The sequence below is a fragment of the Meleagris gallopavo genome, chromosome 12 (assembly GCF_905368555.1).
Source record: "Meleagris gallopavo chromosome 12, MGAL_WU_HG_1.1, whole genome shotgun sequence".
NCBI classification, from domain to species: domain Eukaryota; kingdom Metazoa; phylum Chordata; class Aves; order Galliformes; family Phasianidae; genus Meleagris; species Meleagris gallopavo.
Genome location: NC_139415.1, coordinates 18,545,308 through 18,564,618, shown reverse-complemented (window position 1 = coordinate 18,564,618; position 19,311 = coordinate 18,545,308). Strand labels below are relative to the sequence as shown.

Below are 19,311 nucleotides of genomic sequence, written 5' to 3'. Positions count from 1 at the left end.
CCCCAAGTGGGAATTATTCAAGCAGTCTTTCCTGCACCAAAAGCTACCACAAGCAAAACTAAGCATATCAAAGTTAAAGGGGCATTGACTCCACAGTCAGACAGTCCGACATTCAGTCCACACGTCCCAAAACATGACTCACCATCAACTCCATTGTAAGATGTGGTTACTTCCTGCACCTCCTTCTTCGATCTCATAGGAGCCCATGAGCCATCCTCCTTAAACTGAATTTCATCACAGTCTGTACAATACTTCAGGATTTCCATGAACAACCTGTCAATCAAAATCTTTTAGTATCCACCCTCAAAAAGAGGATAACTCATTTCTAACTCAGTATCTTTGTTATCAGTCAGTCTACATTTGAAAAGTTTGAAAAAGGACTGATAACTTCTGCTGCTTTATCCTTCCCTCATCCACTGCCTTATTAAAATGGAGTTACTGTTTTGCTTTTCTGTTTGTTTTTTTGTTTTGTTTTGTTTTTTGTTTTTAAAACTGCCTAAAGTACAGATCTGCACATTCACTTAAAAGATGGGTTTAGAACACTCCAGATCTCACAACACAGAACTGTGTATTTCCCAAAACAAAGGAAGAATGTACACAAACATGAAAATAAACATGGGTAAGTAAGAGATTGTTCAACAGAGTCTAACTGAGAAAGCCTGTGTCTTAAAGCAATCCCTACAGCTGAGTATTTCAGGGCCAGTACTTCCAGAAAGCTCTTTTTCCTTTCTAAGTGAAAGGTTCCTAACAAAGGCTGAGCATGGGAATCTAAACTCACATACTCTTCTCCTATCTGCGTCTCCCAAAGCATCGAGAATCCTGGCACCACATCACTCCCTGCGTGAATTCCAGCTTTTGACCAAGACCATTCATGTGGTTCTGCCTATGAAAGAGCTTCGCTTTAATTAGTGAGAAAGTTTGCTTTTTCCCAGGTTAAAACATTTCTAGAAAGAGCCTTTTCTCTGGGATGCTACTGTTCTGTCACCTAATCTCCAACATCCACACCTGATAACACAGGGGTAATAAGAATGATACATTGTTTTAATTATTTACTAACTACTAGAGGCTGAAACTGTTAGTCTCTACTGCTGTATAGGAGCAAGTATCCTCATAGTTCTTCAATCCAAAGCAGAAGACCCATAAATCCAAGGGTCCCCGATTCCAAAGCTGCCTGTACAAAACCCGAGGGTCTCCAAAAGGGCTTGAGAGTGGTTTTCTGCAGCTCTAGCTTTGTTTTCAGCATAAAACACATATTCCTCTATGAAACCCTACTTGCTGTTCTGCTTTATCGCACTCTGGAAAGATAGCTCCAATCTAAGAAATAGAACTGCAAATTCTGGGATTCGTATTTGGCATTTCCTCACGGAGACCAACACTTGCTTTCCTAACGCTCTGTAGGTAGGCAGTACCAGGGAATTGACTTCTGTCACTTTCTATACACAGCAACTCCCCAAGTGTGAAATTGTACGTGCATCTGGGGGGTGAGGTGGCAGCACTTATTTGATCTGACACAAATGTCTTATCAATTATGCCAGATTTGTGCAGTTGCTCTGTTTAAGGGGAAAAAAAGTCAGTATGTGCTATTTTCAACTAGGAATCCATCATACGTGAATATGTGAAAGAACAGACAACTTTGAGGCACAGTGGTAAAACATTTGTCTGAGATTGGAAGGAATACCTCCAATTATTATAAACCTTCAGTCTGATCACCTTCGTTCTTTCAAAACGCTGACAGAAGACACACCTGGTAAGTAGTTCTTAACAGTGGGGAAATTCAAAGATGTGGCCATTTAGAACAGCTCATAATCAGATAACCAAACTGCAGAGCAATGTATTCTGTACTGCACAAACGCAGTAACAGAAAATAGAAGTTACATCCTTCATTTTGAACCCATTTGTACTCACCCATCAATAATGAGATGTTCATAGGGTGCCTTCTTGTCACAGACAGGGCAAACCCAAGTTGGTTTCTTTTCATTCATCTGGATGTACAAAGTGGCATCAAAACACTGCAGGTGTGAGCAGGTCAGAGCTCTGCACGGTATAGTTAGCCGCATTTTACCAAGCTGTAGGAAAAAAAAAAGATTGCGTCACCTTGTTATTGGATTAACAAACAGGGCTCTTCTGTTTAAAAAGAGGCTGGGATGGGCTGAATTCTACTCCAGAACACTTCCTCAAATCCAGGTTTCAGTTAACACACATGCCATAATACACTGTTCCCTCCCTTCCTCATTTCTAGGTTTGACTGGTAATACAAACCTTACTGAAGTCACATTTTCAGCTACATTTGATCAAGGAAACTGAGGACTACATCCCTCTCTACGTTGGCAACAACATACAGAGCCTCCCAAGCACCCGCAGCATACCAGTGTCCTGGACAAGTCATGAAAAATAATTCTTCATGCTCATTACTATTTAAAAGCCCAAGAACGTGGGTCAGCCCTCTCCTATTCACTCACAGCTGATGAAGTGTGTGCTCAAACTGCTGTCCATATCCCAGCCATCAGGGCACTACTGGAACAACCTGGTTAATTTCCACACTCGGGAGCAAGCATACAGAAGCACGTTCGCAGAGTTACAGCTTGTTTCCTCAATTTTTTGTTATTTTCACCATTTTCTCTAAAGAACTGGCAGAAAGCAGCAATTCATGAAATAAACCATACCTGTTAACCATTAAGAAACTACTTTAGACTCATTCTGCTGGGCTAAATATCATTCTGATGCTACAGTTGAGTTACCCTGAAATTTTTTTGCCTTCTTCAAAATGCAAACAGCTGACCATCATTAAGTCTTTTCAACAGCAAGAATGTAAGTGCTAACATAAGCTGTCAGTGGGGAACAGCCTTTCCTTCCCATTTGCAGTTTTGAGGGCAGCACAAAGCTTCCACATGCTCAGTACAAAGAGCACAACGAGTGCCTGAGCAGAGCAGGCAGGCGCAGGGACGCTGCACACAGCAGGTGCACAGACTGGATTTGACAACAGGAACAGCTTGATTTGGATTAGATAGATGAATGATAACCCAGGCCATAAAATATCAACACGTGATTACAACAAATGCAACGCTGGTTGGACAGTGGTGGGCATTTCATATTCATCTGAGACAAAAAGCTTCTTCAACAGGCAGGTGCTTCTGGAGAAGTCACACTCTAGGAGGGACTGCCTACACTAAAAAGCAATAAAGTCTAAAGGAGACTCCTCCTACCTGAAAAAAAAATCACAATGATTTATTAAGAAGTTGATGCCAACTATTTTGAAGCTAGATAAGTGACCAAAATATATGTTATGACTTCACTTGAAGCCTCCAGCCAATTCCAGCAGTGGCTGGGAGGAGGAACTGTTTTTAGTACGGCTTAAGCAAGCAATGTGGTCATGCATACTGATTGCAAGCAATACAAGATGGGTGCCACAGGATGGCACTCAATCTCAGAATATCACAAAACTAAAAACAATATCAAGAACAAAGGCTCTACTCACAGTCCACTACTTCCTCCATGATGCTTTTTTCCCCTCTGCTTTTTTTGGACCCCCCGCCCCACTCTCAGCAAATTCAGCTCGATTACAGGACCCTGCTCATTTCTGTCCCCTCTGGCTGTCCGTCACTGTCACAGACCTCACCACCAGATGGAGGAAAGCAGGGACCTCCCTGGGGAGCCTGCAGTAATGGTGCTGGAGCTGGGGCAGCAGGAGGTGCTGCATGTGCCATGTGTCTGGCACCCCTCCCCTAAAATCCATGACCAAGCACATTATTTCTATACCATAATCAGCCCCCAACAAAGCAAGGGCCCCTGACCCACGTCTATTATGAATCCTTATCTCCCAGATGGCAGTCAATGGCTCATTTGTCTTTTGGGCACAGAGAGTCTCCTAGCTCAGTGAGGATCGAGAGTAAGAGTGCTGGAGATTAAACTGGGTCCTTCTATGTGATGCCAAAGAAAAACAAGACAGGTCAAACACATATGCTGCAGGAAGAACTGAAATACTCCAGTGTCCCAAATTGAAAAGATTACCACCAGAAACATTTCTGCAAGCTCTTGGTATAGAAATTGAGCCTGGGTCTCGCAGAAGCCAGGCACACAGACAAACAGCACACACAGTGTTAACAGGAAAGGTCTCCTTTCCCCATTTTTGGCACCGAACGCCTGGATCAGCTCTGCCACGCCGGCCAAGCTGTGTCAGAACTGACAAAAGGAGAGGTCATAAAAGAAGGGATGCTTCCCAACTTCTGAAAATCTCCCAGTGCTGTTACTGGTTCCTGCCTGCTGTCAGCAAAAGAAACGCCGCATTCATTTCTTTTACAGGCTTACAAAAGGTGGCTATCTTTTCATGCTAAAAGAACGTACCCAAAACAGGAGTTACAGATTTGTAAACAAAGCTGCTAAACCTACGGTGAAACGCTGGATTTGGAATTTTTGTTCAGCTAAATATTTGGTCCTGCTGCAGAGCCTGAGGATTTATTTTTATTCTGAGGGCGGGAGGAGAGAGGCAGAAAAAAACCAAAAAACACAAATTCAAGTGCCTTCCTGAAGCACAGACTCAGCCCAGCCTCTGCCTGCTGCATCTGAGGCAGATCCAGCCAATAGTTAAGGGCAGCTTTTTCTCCGTGCTGCATGGTCTCCGAGGGAGAGCAGGCCTCTGTGCTAAAAAAAGCTCAGCAGCAATCCAAAACACAGTCACAGTAAGCTGCCTAGCTCCACCTTTTATTTTTACTATTACTTTTTGAGGCCAAAATAAAGGTTATCAAGTCTAAACCTGCCACCCTTTCCCAGACATGTAATCCCATTTATTTTGCTCAAGTACACACATGATAGAACCACACATAATGAATGAGACAGAAGGATCAGCATCCTCACATCAACAGAGCTGAAGATGCACTGATCTTTAAGTTTTAGTTTTGCTGTTGGAAACTATGTAAGTATTTTCAACATGCACTTTCAAATCGTCCCCTCTGCACTCACGCATTAGAAAGCGAGCACAAAATACAGACAAAAATTTCTCCCTAAGCCAAACGTTTACAAATCTGCAAGTGAAAACATGGAGCTTCCAGCAAGACTGAATTCAGAGTCGAGGGCAGCCTGAATCCTGCCAGCCATCCTTCTTCCCACAGGACAGTTTGAGAGGTGCAGTCTTGGTCCTGCAGAGCTTTTGCAGTGATGGATTACTCCAAGAGCTACAGTGAGATCAGACAGCACTGAGTGAAGAACACGCTGGAAAAAAAGTCTACGTTTTGTAGAGTATTAAAATGATGCAGATAAATATGTGGCTACAAACTCCAATTTGAATGCCTCTCAGAAAAGAACCAAGAGGAATCAGTGAGAAAAGTGGGGTTTCTGATGAGCTCCAGCCTAATGTCTAGCTGGTGCCTTGTTTCCATCCCTACCATAACTGTGAGAAAGCTAAGCAGAATTTGACATCTTCACGTATTTGTAAAATTGCAATCCTAAAAACAATCTTGTATCTTCCTGCTCTAACACCAACTCATCCAAATCACAGACAGCAAGCAAAAATATGCTTCAAAATATCAAAGCTGAAGAACTTTAATCATTAACAGACACAATTAGGACAAACAGAAGAGTGTCAGAAAACTGAGACAGAGCAATCTATGAAGAAATCCAACTGCCTCAAGTGGCAGTTTAGGCAAATCAACCATGGCCAAAGCAATAAACTACTTCCAGAAGGTGCACAAGGATTGATTCAAGATAAGGAATACATGGGCACTTCCAAACTCTTACTGTCATTTAATTCTACTATCCAATTTATTATTTTTGGCTGTATTGGAAACTAATAATGGGTTTAAAACATCTTGTCTAATGAATGATAGAAAAAGCAACAGCACTGTCAGTGTGCTGGCCAGAATAACAGAATGCAAACAGCACAACACGAGTTCAAGTAAAGCACCTTCAGCATTCCCAGTCTGCAGCAGTTTCAGTGTGGTGTTACTGGTTTAGTTACTGTGTTTCTACAATTATAGGTTACAAGATTAAGTTCAAGATAAAATTCTTAAAATTCTCATCTGTAAAAGTAATCCCTGGATCTTATTTACAAACAAATCATATTAGTCTATAAATGTGTTATTATTTACAGTTATCCATCCCATTATCAATTGGGATTAAGATTTCACAATCTTAGGAAAGACTGTGAAAATACCACACAAAGATGTACAATAGTCTTTAAAAAAAAAAAACCAAGAATGTAATCACTGTGCTTTTAGATACAAAAGCTTTGCTTTGTAAAAAGCTTCTTTACATTGACAGAGTTGAAGTAGACATTTAAGAACTACTGAAATAAACCACAACTTCCCAAGAATAAAGAGAACTCTCTTTCCATTTCAAAACTGAGAATTTCATGTCAAGCTTGAGCGGACTGAGCCAAACCAGGAAAGTAGATTTATCCTCAATCTTGAGGGCAGGTTAAAAAGTTATACTGCACTAAAGATACTGTGTCAATCAATACATAGAACAGTCAAGTATTCTGAAAGTATTTGATATTTAAAACAAGAGCACCACATCCCAAAGACGTTAAAAGTACACATAATGTTAACATTGCACAGTTCAGCCAACGATAACAAAGCCAGGTATGAACTACTGCTAAACCCTACATGTACTTGGTTAAAAAAACAACAGGTCAAGATGCAGCAAGTCTGTCACTTCCACATTTATTGGAAGTCCCCCACTTCACCTTTGGTACAAGTTTTAGCTGAACGTTCTCTAGATCACCGCTTCATTTTTTCTCTAAGACTGAAACATTCAACACGTACAAATGCACAGAATCACCTTTACTGAAAAAACGCTCAGCTCTTTGCTAGCAGGCGCTGGCTGAAGAGCTGTTTTTAACAGACAGAATCACCTGCCTTACTGCTGAGAGTGGTGTTACCGCAACCAAACACTAGGAACTCAATGTGCACACGTGCCTGACTTAGTGATCGATTTAAATGCATATTACGTGTCATTCTGAATAGCATCTTCAAGTTAATGGAATACTCACCTGCTCAGGGGCAAGTCACGTGCTTTACTACAGTACTGGATCCTACTCCCATGAAGCTGGCACATAAGCCGACCTCTACCAAACGCTTGTCCCTCAACAACAGCCACTGATTTTTTTTTCCCTTTTTTTTTTTTTCTTTCTTTTTTTTTTTTTTTTAAATCACAATAATTTTTAAGGGAATTAAAAACACTTACCGGACAAAGAAGAGAAACTCTTAAGCTTGTCGTTGCTATTTCACTGTCTGGATCTGCAGTCAGTTTCTCTTTGACTTTTGAAAGAGAGTAAGTTATTCGAAAGAAAGTAAGTTAGTTTTACAGTTGATTTAAAACAAATTTGTTAAGAGAAGTAAAATAATTCTAAATTGGTACGTTAAGCTTTGCTACATCTGCTGGAGACAAGCAGTAGTGTTTCTTACTTGCACAGTAAAGGTGTAATGTAAGCCATCTTTACCTCTAGAAAGATCATAAGCAACAATTTAAGAAAGCTAAAAGTAGGAAAAGCTCTTCTTAAACCAAGATACCTAGAAAAAATACTTATATCCAAATGGCTTTTTCCCCATGCACACAACTGTTCAGTTGAAAGTTATTCAAAAACCACCACCACAACGAGCAACAGTAACACAACTGTTAACTTCAACTGTTTTTAAAAAAGCTTTAGTAACTCTCAGATGGACAAGTCTGTGCAAACCTCTGAAACATTCATCAAGAAAACCTCCAATTCAAAGACCAAAAATCAAACCGAGAAGTAGGAAATCACAGCAGAAGTGCCCTGACAAAACTGCAGCTTTAAATAACTGCAGTGAAACATTAACACTAGTTAATACACTAGTCTTCAGTCCCCACCCAGCCTCTATTTTTATCCGAGAGGACTGCTTTATAAGCAGCCATTGTTTAAGTGAACAAGTCAGTTCCACGTTCTTCCTGCTCCGTGAACCATACCTACACCCTCACTGCCCTCTTGCATACAAGCAGTGGCAGCCACCTGGGAACGCTGGATTTCTGTGCTCCATAAGCTGCTGCTCAGTACTACACACCATCTGTGGGCCTGCAGTTACCGGAGGGCTGATTTCCTCCCTTTCCTGGGGACAATGTGCATTATCTGAGCATCTCCCAAAAGAGCATGAAGGAGTACAACTCCAACAGCTGGCAAGTGGTCTTTTCATACTTCCCCTGGAAAAAACAGGGTGCGTAGCAGATTTTGTTTGCATTTTTCTTCTATCACTGCACACTTGTCAGAAAAGAACAAAGCAGCAAAGCTCACATCAAGTTTGGAAAGGAGCGGGGAGGGAGCGGAGGGAATTTTGTGCCAGACTCTCTGGGAGCCCACTCCACAACAGTGTGCCAAAGGAACAAAGAGTGTGTTGATGAAGACCTTCCTCCAGCACTTCAGCATCAAGGTTCAGTCTCTGCCATTTAGTTCGGCTTGCTGAGGTACTGAATTACCAGTTAACTATGTAAATACAGTTGTTGTATTCTGAAGAAACAAAACCAGCATGACTGAACTGAAAGAGATTCTCTTGCATTTTTCTCTTCACTGTGTCAACAGGGTTCCTGGACTGGCTCCTAACACAAACAAAAGCCTCGGAGTCTTTGAATTGGAACTGAATACAAAGAACACCACTATCAGATTCTCGAAACCCAGAGAATTGTAGGAAGTCCAAGCCTTGATTAGTACAGCCCTCTTTCAAATCTCCCTTTACAAAAGCTACTTTTTTTGTAGAGCAGTACATCAGACATACTTAATGCTCTCGAGTGATCGGGGTTCCGTATTCCTTTTGCTCGTAACCTCTGCAGTAGCACCGTAGAGGACAGCTGCTTTACGAGATAGACTGCCATGGAATAGTTCTGGAAAACAGAACAGAAGTTCATTTCTGAAACTGGGATATCACACTATTCAATCACCAGCACCATCACCACTCCCACTCCCTAGAAAAATAATGGAAAGGACAGAACATGCCTCACATTAAGGTGCATCAATTACTTTTTGATATGAAGCATTCTCCAGACTTGCAGATATACTCACACACTTGAAATTGAAAAATGAAAGGCTGACCCCCAGCAATTACCACGTATGTTTCCACTAGCAAAACAAACCAGAAAAATTCAGGCAATTGTGACATCTGCCACTCTACGCAGGATGCAACCAGAACCCAGAGATGGGGTTTCAGTAATATATCTTAGCATAAAATTACACAAATTGAAAGAGCATCAGAAGCACATTTTAAATATTTCATTCTTACAATGAATGCATCTCACATCGTTAAAAACCACTGCTTTAACTTGTTTGTTTAATGCCTCAATTAGTATAGAAGTTAGAAAAAAAGCTAATTAACATTGTGAAATTATTTACAGACAGCTTGAATCTACAAAGCTAGGAACTTGCCCAAGGCATCTTGTACAGAAGGCTCGTGAAACAGATTGTGTAAAAATCACAATTATGACTTCAGGAAAGGTAGAGTACATTAGCTGAGATGTGCAAGTGACACTTCAGGGAAGGTGGGGAAAGGAATTCAGATTTTGTACTATGCAGGCACATCTGAAAATAGAGCAGTTCCTCACATTTCACTGTCCAGGGCTCAAACAGTCACATTAGAAAGCATTCTATCTAATGAGAGGGGAAGTTCTGACTGGCACATAACTCCCATGAAGCACGCTAAGAATTTGCCCCTATCTTCAGTTTCATATTGTAAGTTGGAAGTTAGCCAGTATATTCTTTTGTAAATGGTATCTGCAAAGGCTAAGGAAATTGCTGGGTCACTGAAGAGAAGCTCAGAGGCCACACACTTGTGACATTTCTTTTCCCTAAATCCCCATTCGTATTCTTAAGAAAAAGCACAGCATTGGACCGAAAGCCCTAACATCAGTGTGCACAGGCACTTCTGCAAAAGAAGCCAAAATGGACTTAAAAATAAATGCTTATTTCTGATACCTGTGGCTCTCATTAGATAAAAGATGACTTTGAAAAAATCATTCAGCCATCATTTACTCTGTAATCTGAATGGAGATTGTTTTACGCTCCACAAGAAATCCATCATGACAGAGAGGGAATGAAATACCATCGTGGTGTTTTACAACTGCCTATTGTGCATGGCTGGGCTGTAAGCATTCTTCCAAATGGCTTCAGGAATCCTGGGCTTTGCGCTCAGACAAATGTTTGGACCAAGTTTCACCCCAGGACAGTTCCCAGGACCTCAAAAAACAGGATGGTTGCAATGGCAGAGCCAGAGTTTTTTCAAGCACGTATCAACTCTGTAACACGTAACCAGTGGTTATTAGTCATCACTGAAAGTAAGGCACTAATTCAGGGACCAACTTATTCAATTATGCTTTTGCACCACGTTCCAGATTTAATTAGTGCAGTGGAACATCAGCAATTTTACAGCATCAATTGTAACATCCTGACACTCTCCCTGCAGACAAGGAAAAGCTATAAAATCATGACTTTTTAAATATTAAATAGAAGGACAGCATTTGTGAGAACAGAAACGGGAGAGAAATGAAACGTGAATCCTATCGAGTTGCTATGCTTAGTGTCTACATTTACAAGGTTATAAGCCACCGTTCTGCACACAATGCCACGTTTGTTTCTCAAATGCCCCAAACCAGGAAGATGCCTGCCGTTACGACAAGCAAATCGTCTGGGCCCTGACTCACAGCTGGGTGAGAGGTAAGGAGAGACAGCTCACACCAATAAAAAACTGAGGACTACTGACCTAAGGGAGCATGTCTTATCAGCCTAAACTGAAGTAACAGACTAATACAGTCAATAAGGAAGGATCCACTGCGAAACCATGAAGTATTTCCTGCACAATTAATCTTGCCTTGCTTTCAAATCCTTCGAGCAGACGCCAAGGCAGAAATTGGCAAGCTTTAGGCAGCATTACGCACCAAACAAAGTTACTTACTCTTCCAATTTCTGCAGTCCACGAAACAACGATTGTGTTTGGTACCGTCGTAGACAATCTGACGAGTGAGGTAATGTTGATTGGTCTGCTAGGTCGCTTTGGTTCAACACCATTTTTGGTTGGTGGAAGATAGCCCTAGAAATCAAAGGACTTTCTCCCTCAGTAAAAGAAGAAGAGTGATTTCACCTTCTCCCTCCCCGCTCCCCACAGCCCTGCCACAATACCTGCTGGGTCCCACCTGAACCGGGCTTCCTCTTCAGTTTAAGAAGTATGAACATCAGACAGCCGAACACCACGTGCTTCCCAAGTTTTTTTTCCTTACACATAGCTCCACATTTTGCAAATCTGAACCCTAACCACTGGAATATCAGAAGGCAGCTCTGACACCTCTTTCTCGGCGCTCTCGCTGCATGTGCCTGGCTAACACTGCCCAGCCCAACCCCGTGCTCTGCCCCAGTCCTCCAAGTCTGTGCCTTATTCTTCAGCCCTGTTGGTCAGCGGTGCACGCGTGATCTCCGAAACAGAGCCCCACGTTAGCCAGACTCACAGGATGTTTATCAAACAAAAACTTACTGTCAAGCTTTCAGAATATCAGTCTCCTTGATCCGCTGGCAGGTCTCATGAGAAACAATTTACTTAACTATCTTTTTCATTCCTCTATCTGTCTTCATTCAAATGCTCCAAAACGCGAAAACAAAGGTTAGGATAAATTCTCAGGCTAATTTCTGACAGACAGCTCTTAACAATTCTATCCAATTATGTATGTCAAAATAACATCTTACTTACTGGAAGGCTGCATGGTTTCCCATTTACTTTCACACACAGATTGGGTGGGAAATGATCTTCTTGTGGACAACTGGTTTCTGATAAACAAAACCTAAAAGCAAAGAGCTTTCATCACCTTTCACTAATAAAATGATTTAAAAGCCATCTCTTCCTAGGACGACTATTTTTCCCCCCACTGAATTGTGAAAATATGCCAAATCTTGCTAAATACAGTCCCCAAATTAGCCTTATGGATCATTAAGCAGGAAAGCTCCCCAGATTACAGGTTTAGGTCAAGACAGCTGTAGGTTCCTCCTCAGATTTCTTGAATTCCTCAGGCTGGGTCTGCCTAACAACAGGTTCACTCAGATATGCAGGTTCTTGTTACAAAAGATGGATCATCCAAGTTTCTTTCCTACCATTTCTCCAGCCTGACCTTGATTCCAGACCAGGGTTTCACAAAGGACAGCACATACAGTCTCTTCAACTGCTCCTACTCCAATTTCAGTAGACACCATCAGATACTATCCCGATGCCTACGACAGGCCCTCTAGTTAAGTTCAGACAGTTTCTGATAATACTGCAAGAAAAAAAAACCATCACAGTATTGAGAACAGGCCATACAAATACATACCTTAGCTGGACCTGTACTGTGAAGTCGCATTTGGTCCCAGAAATATCCCTAGCAAAGAGAGAAAACAGGTTAAGATGTACTGTTTGTATAATAGGTTTGCCAATGTTCTGTCAGACAATGCTTTAAGTCAGATCTCTGCAAAGCCCTTTATGCACCACGCTTTCCTTCTGGTCAGTCAAAACACAACTCCCAAGATACAGACTACTTTTTATTTTTCAAAGGAAATAAACCAATTACAGTCTCACCTGACCTCTACCTTTTTGATACAGTAAAGAGAAAATTTTGATGGTAACTGTGAGGAACATCTTTATACTGAATAAACATAGAACTCGACAAAGGATCTGACTCGTGGTGAAAAAGGGCTGCAAGTAGGAGAGTACTGTATTTGTACAGCACTTATTGCAAGAGAAACCACAGCACAGCAGAGGTATTTCATTCCACACCCTTTTCTCCTCCATCAGTTTACACACAAAGGAGAAAAGAATTCCCCACACGAGCACCCTCTGAGCATTATGTACACTGAAGATCACATTTTAAAATGAAAACTGTTGTAAGCTGAGTTTTTGGAATTTTCAAGGATTTTGTAATATTTAAATACTGTATTACTGGTCAAACTCACATTGAACTGCTGATTTGCTGCACTTGCTGTGGCGTCAGTGCGAACGCAAAGCAGGTTTCTCGAAATCGCTGACTGTTATCTGATGCTGGAAGAAAACAAGAGATAATTGCCTTAAAACAGTAAATACAGAATAATTAACAACAGCCTCCTTTCGTTAAAACGTGTACATATATATATACACAACACATTTATAGCCCAATGATCTGATACACATCTGCTTTTGCAAGCAACTTCGGAGCCGAGATGGAATTTGTCATTTAATTCCTCTTGTAAATAAAAACAATAAACAACTGTTATATTTCTATATAAACTATACATTAAAAAAGCAATGCAGGTAACAGCAAAGCTGAGATAAATCAGCTTAAGGCTTTACCAGTCACAGCAGCAACATTAAGCATTTGATATTAAATGAAAAAATTAAGGAATTCCCAATCACTTCATTTCCTTTAACACACAAGACCACGGGTTACCTCATAAAAGCATACAGAGGGACTGAAAAGTACAACTAGGCAATTTCTCATAGTTCCAGAAGCTATTTTATAGGGTTAGATGCATCGAATATATACTATGCAAGCAATCATGAAACACACAGCAGCGAAGTCTGGCTTTGAAGTCCTTCAACTCTGCACTACTTACTCCACAACAACACAAACGGTGTTTAACAATTAATGCACCTGCTGAAAAATCAAAGAAACGTTAAGCATCTCCAAAATAGTGCTCTGAAGGCACTTCCTCCCCCAGGGGGGACAACGACACAAAGCTTGGCTGCATCCAAAGCGAAGGAAACGGCCTGAAACAAACAGGATCCCCCATCACCTCCCTGCAGAAATGGCCAACGGGTTACAGCTTTCACTCCAACACACGTGCTGATGAGTTCACCATTCAGTTCTGCTCTTAATAATGGCACGAGGTTACAAACAACTCTGGTTCTGAGCACTCAAACGTATCATTTCTGATTTACTCTAACACATGCCCTGACTCATCCTTGACTAACTGACGAGTGACAGCTTCAGGGTGATACCTCAGATACTCCCTTGAAGCCAGCATGTGGTAGGCTGGGGCCAGCAACAGAATAGTAGCTAACTTGGTGTAAATACTAACAGCAGCAATTTCCCTATGTGACATTTGTACTTTCTCTGTACAACAGTGCTGCAAGCCCTGTGCATTTTACTGCACTCCATGCAACAAGCACATGCTGCTCATGGATCGGTCGCACCAAAGCTGGAGGACGAGTATAGGCAGTACGTGCTGCGCAAGAATTTTTGTAAAAATATTAGCTACTGTTATAAGCATTAAGTTATCTGAAGAAACACTTATATGTAGGGCATTTCTAACATTGCCAGCCGAGGCTCACAGCACAAGAAGGCCTCCAGCACCTCCACCTGGGCTGGCTATCACCCTCACACGCACTCATCCCAATAAATGGAAGCACAAGTCTATGAGCCGATGGTCCCCAGTGGTCAGAAGTGCAATCCATCACACGCTGCTCAACCCTCCCCAGCTGTAAAGCAGTGCTAATATCCACTCGCAGTGTTTTCAGGAAGCTGTTTCTCTGTACAAGGTATCACACAGGAGCAAGGTCAGATTGGGAAGAAGGAAGAAGCAAGTCGTTAATTAAAGAGAGATAATGCAAAAGCTAATCTTCAAAGAATGCAAAACTCTCGACAGATTGAGCGACGCAAGCAGAGGGAAGACATCCCAGCACCCAAGATCCAAAGCCAGGCTCTGAGCCATGGGACACACCCCCCCCTGCTACCAGCTGGGAAAAGGGCAAGTTTATAGGCCCACTGTTTATTTGCTTTGGCCACCTCGTGTGCCACTGGAAAGCAAAATTAAGATTTGGTGGCTTTTTTTTTTTTTGTTATTTCTTTGTAAGAGGGGAATGCAGGAGTGACAGCGCTGCAGGGGCAGAAGCAGGGAGGAGGATGGGAGGATGTGTTCTCGGCCCCTTGTGCAGGGGAAGGGGGGGCTGCAAACCAAACTGAAGCATCTTCTGAAAGGGAAATGAGAAATGTTTTTCTTCTTTGTGGTTTTCTCTGATCTCCCGTATGTTTTCTCATATCTTTTTATAACCTTATCTATTATTTCTAGATCTACTTATCCTACAAACGATGCATGAAAATTTCAACAAAACAAATCAAAGGGAGCTAATTTAGCAGCTCCACGTCTAAGTGCAAGGCTCCCAAGCTCACCTATGAGGACACAAACTCCCTTGTTTGTGTTTCTCGTGGAAGCAATCGTGGAAGCCGGGAAATTAAGAGTGCAGAAAAGCCAGCAGACTTCTCCCAGTTCATCCAGCAGATCCGCTGGGTTTAGGAGAGCCAAACAGACCCTGACCAGATAAACACATTGTTTATCTTCAGAGTTCTGGAATTCAATTACAACCAGAAATACACAAGTACAGTTTTATATAAGAAAACTGTTTTTATGGCAAAAAAAAAAAAAAAACAACCATCCAACCACGCCTTGCAAATAGCTTTTATTTAACAAAGGGAGGCAAAAAGATCTCCAGCTGACAACTGAGCAGATTAAAATAGAACTTATAATCTGATAAAGCTGGAACACAGCCAAGACAGTTAATACAAAAATTCTTATGAAAGTTGCCAGAAACACATTTTTCCCCTCACAATTATAAATTATTAAGCTTTATAACCTTTTCTTTCGCGCATTTTGAATGGCAGAGCGCAGAGGATTACTTTGTAGGTCATTTTCCTTCACATCTCAGAAAAGAGGTACCAAGCACAAATGTCTACCGGATATTTTTTGCTCCACATGCACACAATAATTTCGAGGAACGCCACGCATGGCGAGTATTAGTGCTAGCAAGTCACGTGAATTATTCAGACACTGGAAAAGGTAGATGTTTGAACGGGGATAATAACAATCTTTCCAAGCAAATTTGTGTAATTAAATGGATGTCAACCAGAAGAGCTTCAGACAAGCGATACGGAAACCCTCTTCTGTTCCAGCAATCTCTGTTTTGGAGGAGGTGTTGGAGCCAACTATTCACTACTACTTAATTCACCCAGCTCAGAATCCAGAGAAGGCAAGGCACAAAACGCACATTCTCTTTTGAGCGCAGCTGACACTGCCCTGCAGTCAGCACACCTGGGCCCTGATGTAAGCAGAGACACACCGAGCTGCGTAGAACTGCAGTGCAGCATTTCTTTTTCCAAGTGGTTCCTCTTACCAAGTCACTACTAGCACAACCCGCTGAATTATTGCACGCTCTTCACTCCAGTTATGATCCAAACAGCAGATGGGGTTGGTACGTATCGAGAGTGCCCCAATCACACCTTGCTTGTTGCATTTTTATTGACTGGTTCACATGAGTAATGTTTTTCAAAGTTGGAGTAAAAACCATCTTAATACTTTGGAGTGCTATTCACAGGACTTAATTCTATGTAAATATTTATATTAAAAAGATAATGAACATAACTAATAATAATGACACGTAAAAAACGTTTCCTACCGGTTCTACTCTATTTTGACAAAAAAAAGTCCATGGCATTAGAATGAAAGAAGGCAGCTCGAGTGGCTGCGTTTTCTACAGCTCTAAAAATATTCTGTTCCACCTCACCAGTACCCAGGGCTAAAAATAGCCACGCAATCTTTCTGCAGTAAAATACCTCTTGCTGCCTCGAGAAAAAGCTGCTCTAAGTTTCCATTCAAAAGCAGACACCTCCGAACCTTTAATGAAGCTCAGGTCATTACGCCGTCGACGTGGGGATGCTTCCTGATGCAACAGCAGCTGGCCATCGTGCTGTCAGTGTGCTAAGGTTAATGCTCACCCAGCTGATTACAGAGGAATACGCTCTTTTCTAATGCAGAAATGTATTTGGACTAAAATTAAGCTTACGTTTTATACTCTACCTTAGCTGAAGACAAGAAAAGCAGTCAGTGAATTGGCCTTTGACCAGTCGTTTGCAATAGTAGCATGTTTATTTCTGAAAGCAGAATAGTCAAGCAGGAGGAGCAGGACTACAGCAAATTTCTGCTCGATGCTGTAAGCCGAACAAGAGGTGTTAATTGGGCATTCACTAAGCTAATAGAGTACATCATCTTCATCAGTTACATCTGTCAAAATATTGACCAGTAAAACCCAAACACTATAGGAGATGTCAATCCAACACATAAATATTTATGTATCTTCCCTAAACACGTAAGATACTTCATTTTGTTGCAAGACAGACATTTTGCTTTTTTATTCTTTTCAGCTACAGAAGGCATTGTGTCAGTTTATGCTCCATCTCCTCTCAAGTAGCACCACTGAAAATGTAATACTCCGGCTCCAAGCTAAGACGAAAATTGCTGCATTCAGATCAGGGCACAGGGAACATTTACCTTCTTAAAAGGTAAAATTCAGACAGGCTTTGAACCACGCTCAGTTGCGGCGGAAGCCAGGGAACACAACACCCGTATTCCTCACGACAGAGCTCGCCCAAATCCCCTCACACCAATCCAGAACGGGGCTCGTTTACACGCACGGTGTTTTTAATAAAGCAGAAAGCAGGCTGCTGCACAGGACAGGAACGATGAGAGGCTGTTTCTCGTTTGGGAGATCCGCAGCATCTCAGGATACATCGCCCTTTTAAAAGCACCACAATTTATGAAGCTCCTGGGTAATGCAAGCATTTACACACAAACGCTTCCCTTCTATTAACCGCAGCCCTTTAGCACCGAGCCCCTGCCACCAGCCAGAGCTGAGCAGCAACGCTGTGAACCCAGCACCCCAATCCCCTGGGCTCCTGCTGCCCGCTACACAGCCACCCTATGCCCAGGGCAGGCTGCCCAAGGCTCCGTCCAACCTGCCTTAGCCCACCTGTAGGAATGAGGTGTGCACGGCTTCCCTGGGCAGCCTCCCCTTATTTCTCCATCCTCACTGAGAAGAATGTCATCCTTAGATCCAACCTAAGCCCCCTGCTGATGACAAAAGCCAAGTCAAGCCCAGTTGAAGAAGGACCCTGGGCCAGACACCAAGGAGCACATCAAAACTCTTCACAAAGATGTATTTTTGTAAAGACATAAGTCATTCTTCCCCTGACAGCAGTGGCCAGCTCCTCATCCACTCCCAAGGGTTACAACTGCACTCGAGAACACGTGGCATTACTGTGAAATGGCAGTACTGAGTTCTTGGGCTTAAAACCGATGAAAAACTGACCTCAGGTTCTGGTCATTCTGCAGCATTTCTCTCTTCAGATCATTTCCAGATTCCACTTGGCTTAAGTCACCGCTTTTAATAGTTAAGCCCTCTTTACTCCCTGCCTTTCCCACTCCCAATGGAGCTATGCCTATTGCTTCTGAGCATTATTTGAATCAGTGCCTAAACATACGTACACAAAAATAGCCTGGAAATAATCCAAAGGCTACAATTAATTCATAAATATCACTTATTTTACAGCACTTCATTATATATTGTATGAAAATAATAGATCAGCTGAAACCTCCAGTGCAGCTGGACACGTACTTAGGCATTATTATTTTTAATCAGCCACATATCACAGCATTTCTGAGCAACACAGACTCCTGCAGACCTTTAAGGCCAATCCAGTGCTGACCAACAGCATCAGAACTCTCTCCTTTCCATCCTACCTCTCACCACTGCTCTTGCTGGGCCCACAGATCTCCTCTGCTGGGGTAGGAACATCATGGATCTTTCACACCCTGCTAAGTCCCTTGATTTACTCGCACACCTAAATGTAGACCCTAGGACTCACCTTCTGCCATGCAGGCTGGAAAAAACTTAGCTTCTGCTCCTAAGAGCACCAGCAGCAGTGAAGCACTCCAAGCTGCTAGCACTGCCTATCCTGATTCTAACATATTTTTGGTCTCAGCAAGACAGCATCAAGTTTTATAATCCTAATAAGAAAGGCAAAAAGTAAGTTCAACATTTATGATCAGATAAGAACCCCTACTAAGTCTTCTCCTACAATTAGAGCAACCCACACCACCTCCTTCAGAAAGGAATACTAAAGGGAGACTAAAGCATCAAGATTCCAAGTGAACGAAGCCGTTCAAGACACGGAAGCTGGAAATGCTGCTGGTAAGTGACACCCGTGTCTTTGCTGCAGGTGGAAATGTGTATAGCAGAGGTTCCTCTCACGATACCTGAGCAACACTTCCAAGCCTCAAAGCACCTTAGTGGGATGCCACCCCAAGGTTTATTCACTGATTATTAATGGATTACTCAGACTTTGAATCAACAGTGTGGTCTGCCGTAATTCCTTCCGCTATAAGTTTTAATTATCAAAAAGATAGCCTAATTTGATCTTGGGAAGAGGTAGCTTTCTAGATCCATCCACTCTAGAGCTGTGGCATCAGAAAGCACCCACATCCTGCAGGATCCTGGGACCAGGGTGATCTCAGTTCCACGTGTGAGGAGCCAACAATCATCTGCTAAGGTGAAC

The 19,311-nt window shown here is 42.1% G+C and overlaps 1 protein-coding gene across 3 annotated transcripts in view; it reads right to left on the bottom strand.

Annotated features, from left to right (window-relative positions):
* PIAS1 (protein inhibitor of activated STAT 1) overlaps window positions 1-19,311 on the bottom strand; it is a 51,827-nt gene that overhangs the window by 7,526 nt on the left and 24,990 nt on the right. For all 3 annotated transcript variants that reach the window (XR_002119087.3, XM_085234258.1, XM_085234259.1), the window contains exons 3-10: window positions 12,905-12,989; window positions 12,286-12,333; window positions 11,673-11,763; window positions 10,887-11,021; window positions 8,721-8,826; window positions 7,177-7,250; window positions 1,906-2,066; window positions 143-273 (exon numbers count right to left, since the gene is read on the bottom strand). Coding sequence is in view for 2 of the 3 variants with exons in the window: in XM_085234258.1 (XP_085090384.1) it covers window positions 143-273; window positions 1,906-2,066; window positions 7,177-7,250; window positions 8,721-8,826; window positions 10,887-11,021; window positions 11,673-11,763; window positions 12,286-12,333; window positions 12,905-12,989 (831 nt within the window). In the remaining variant the exon portion in view is untranslated. The remainder of the gene's footprint in view (window positions 1-142; window positions 274-1,905; window positions 2,067-7,176; window positions 7,251-8,720; window positions 8,827-10,886; window positions 11,022-11,672; window positions 11,764-12,285; window positions 12,334-12,904; window positions 12,990-19,311) is intronic.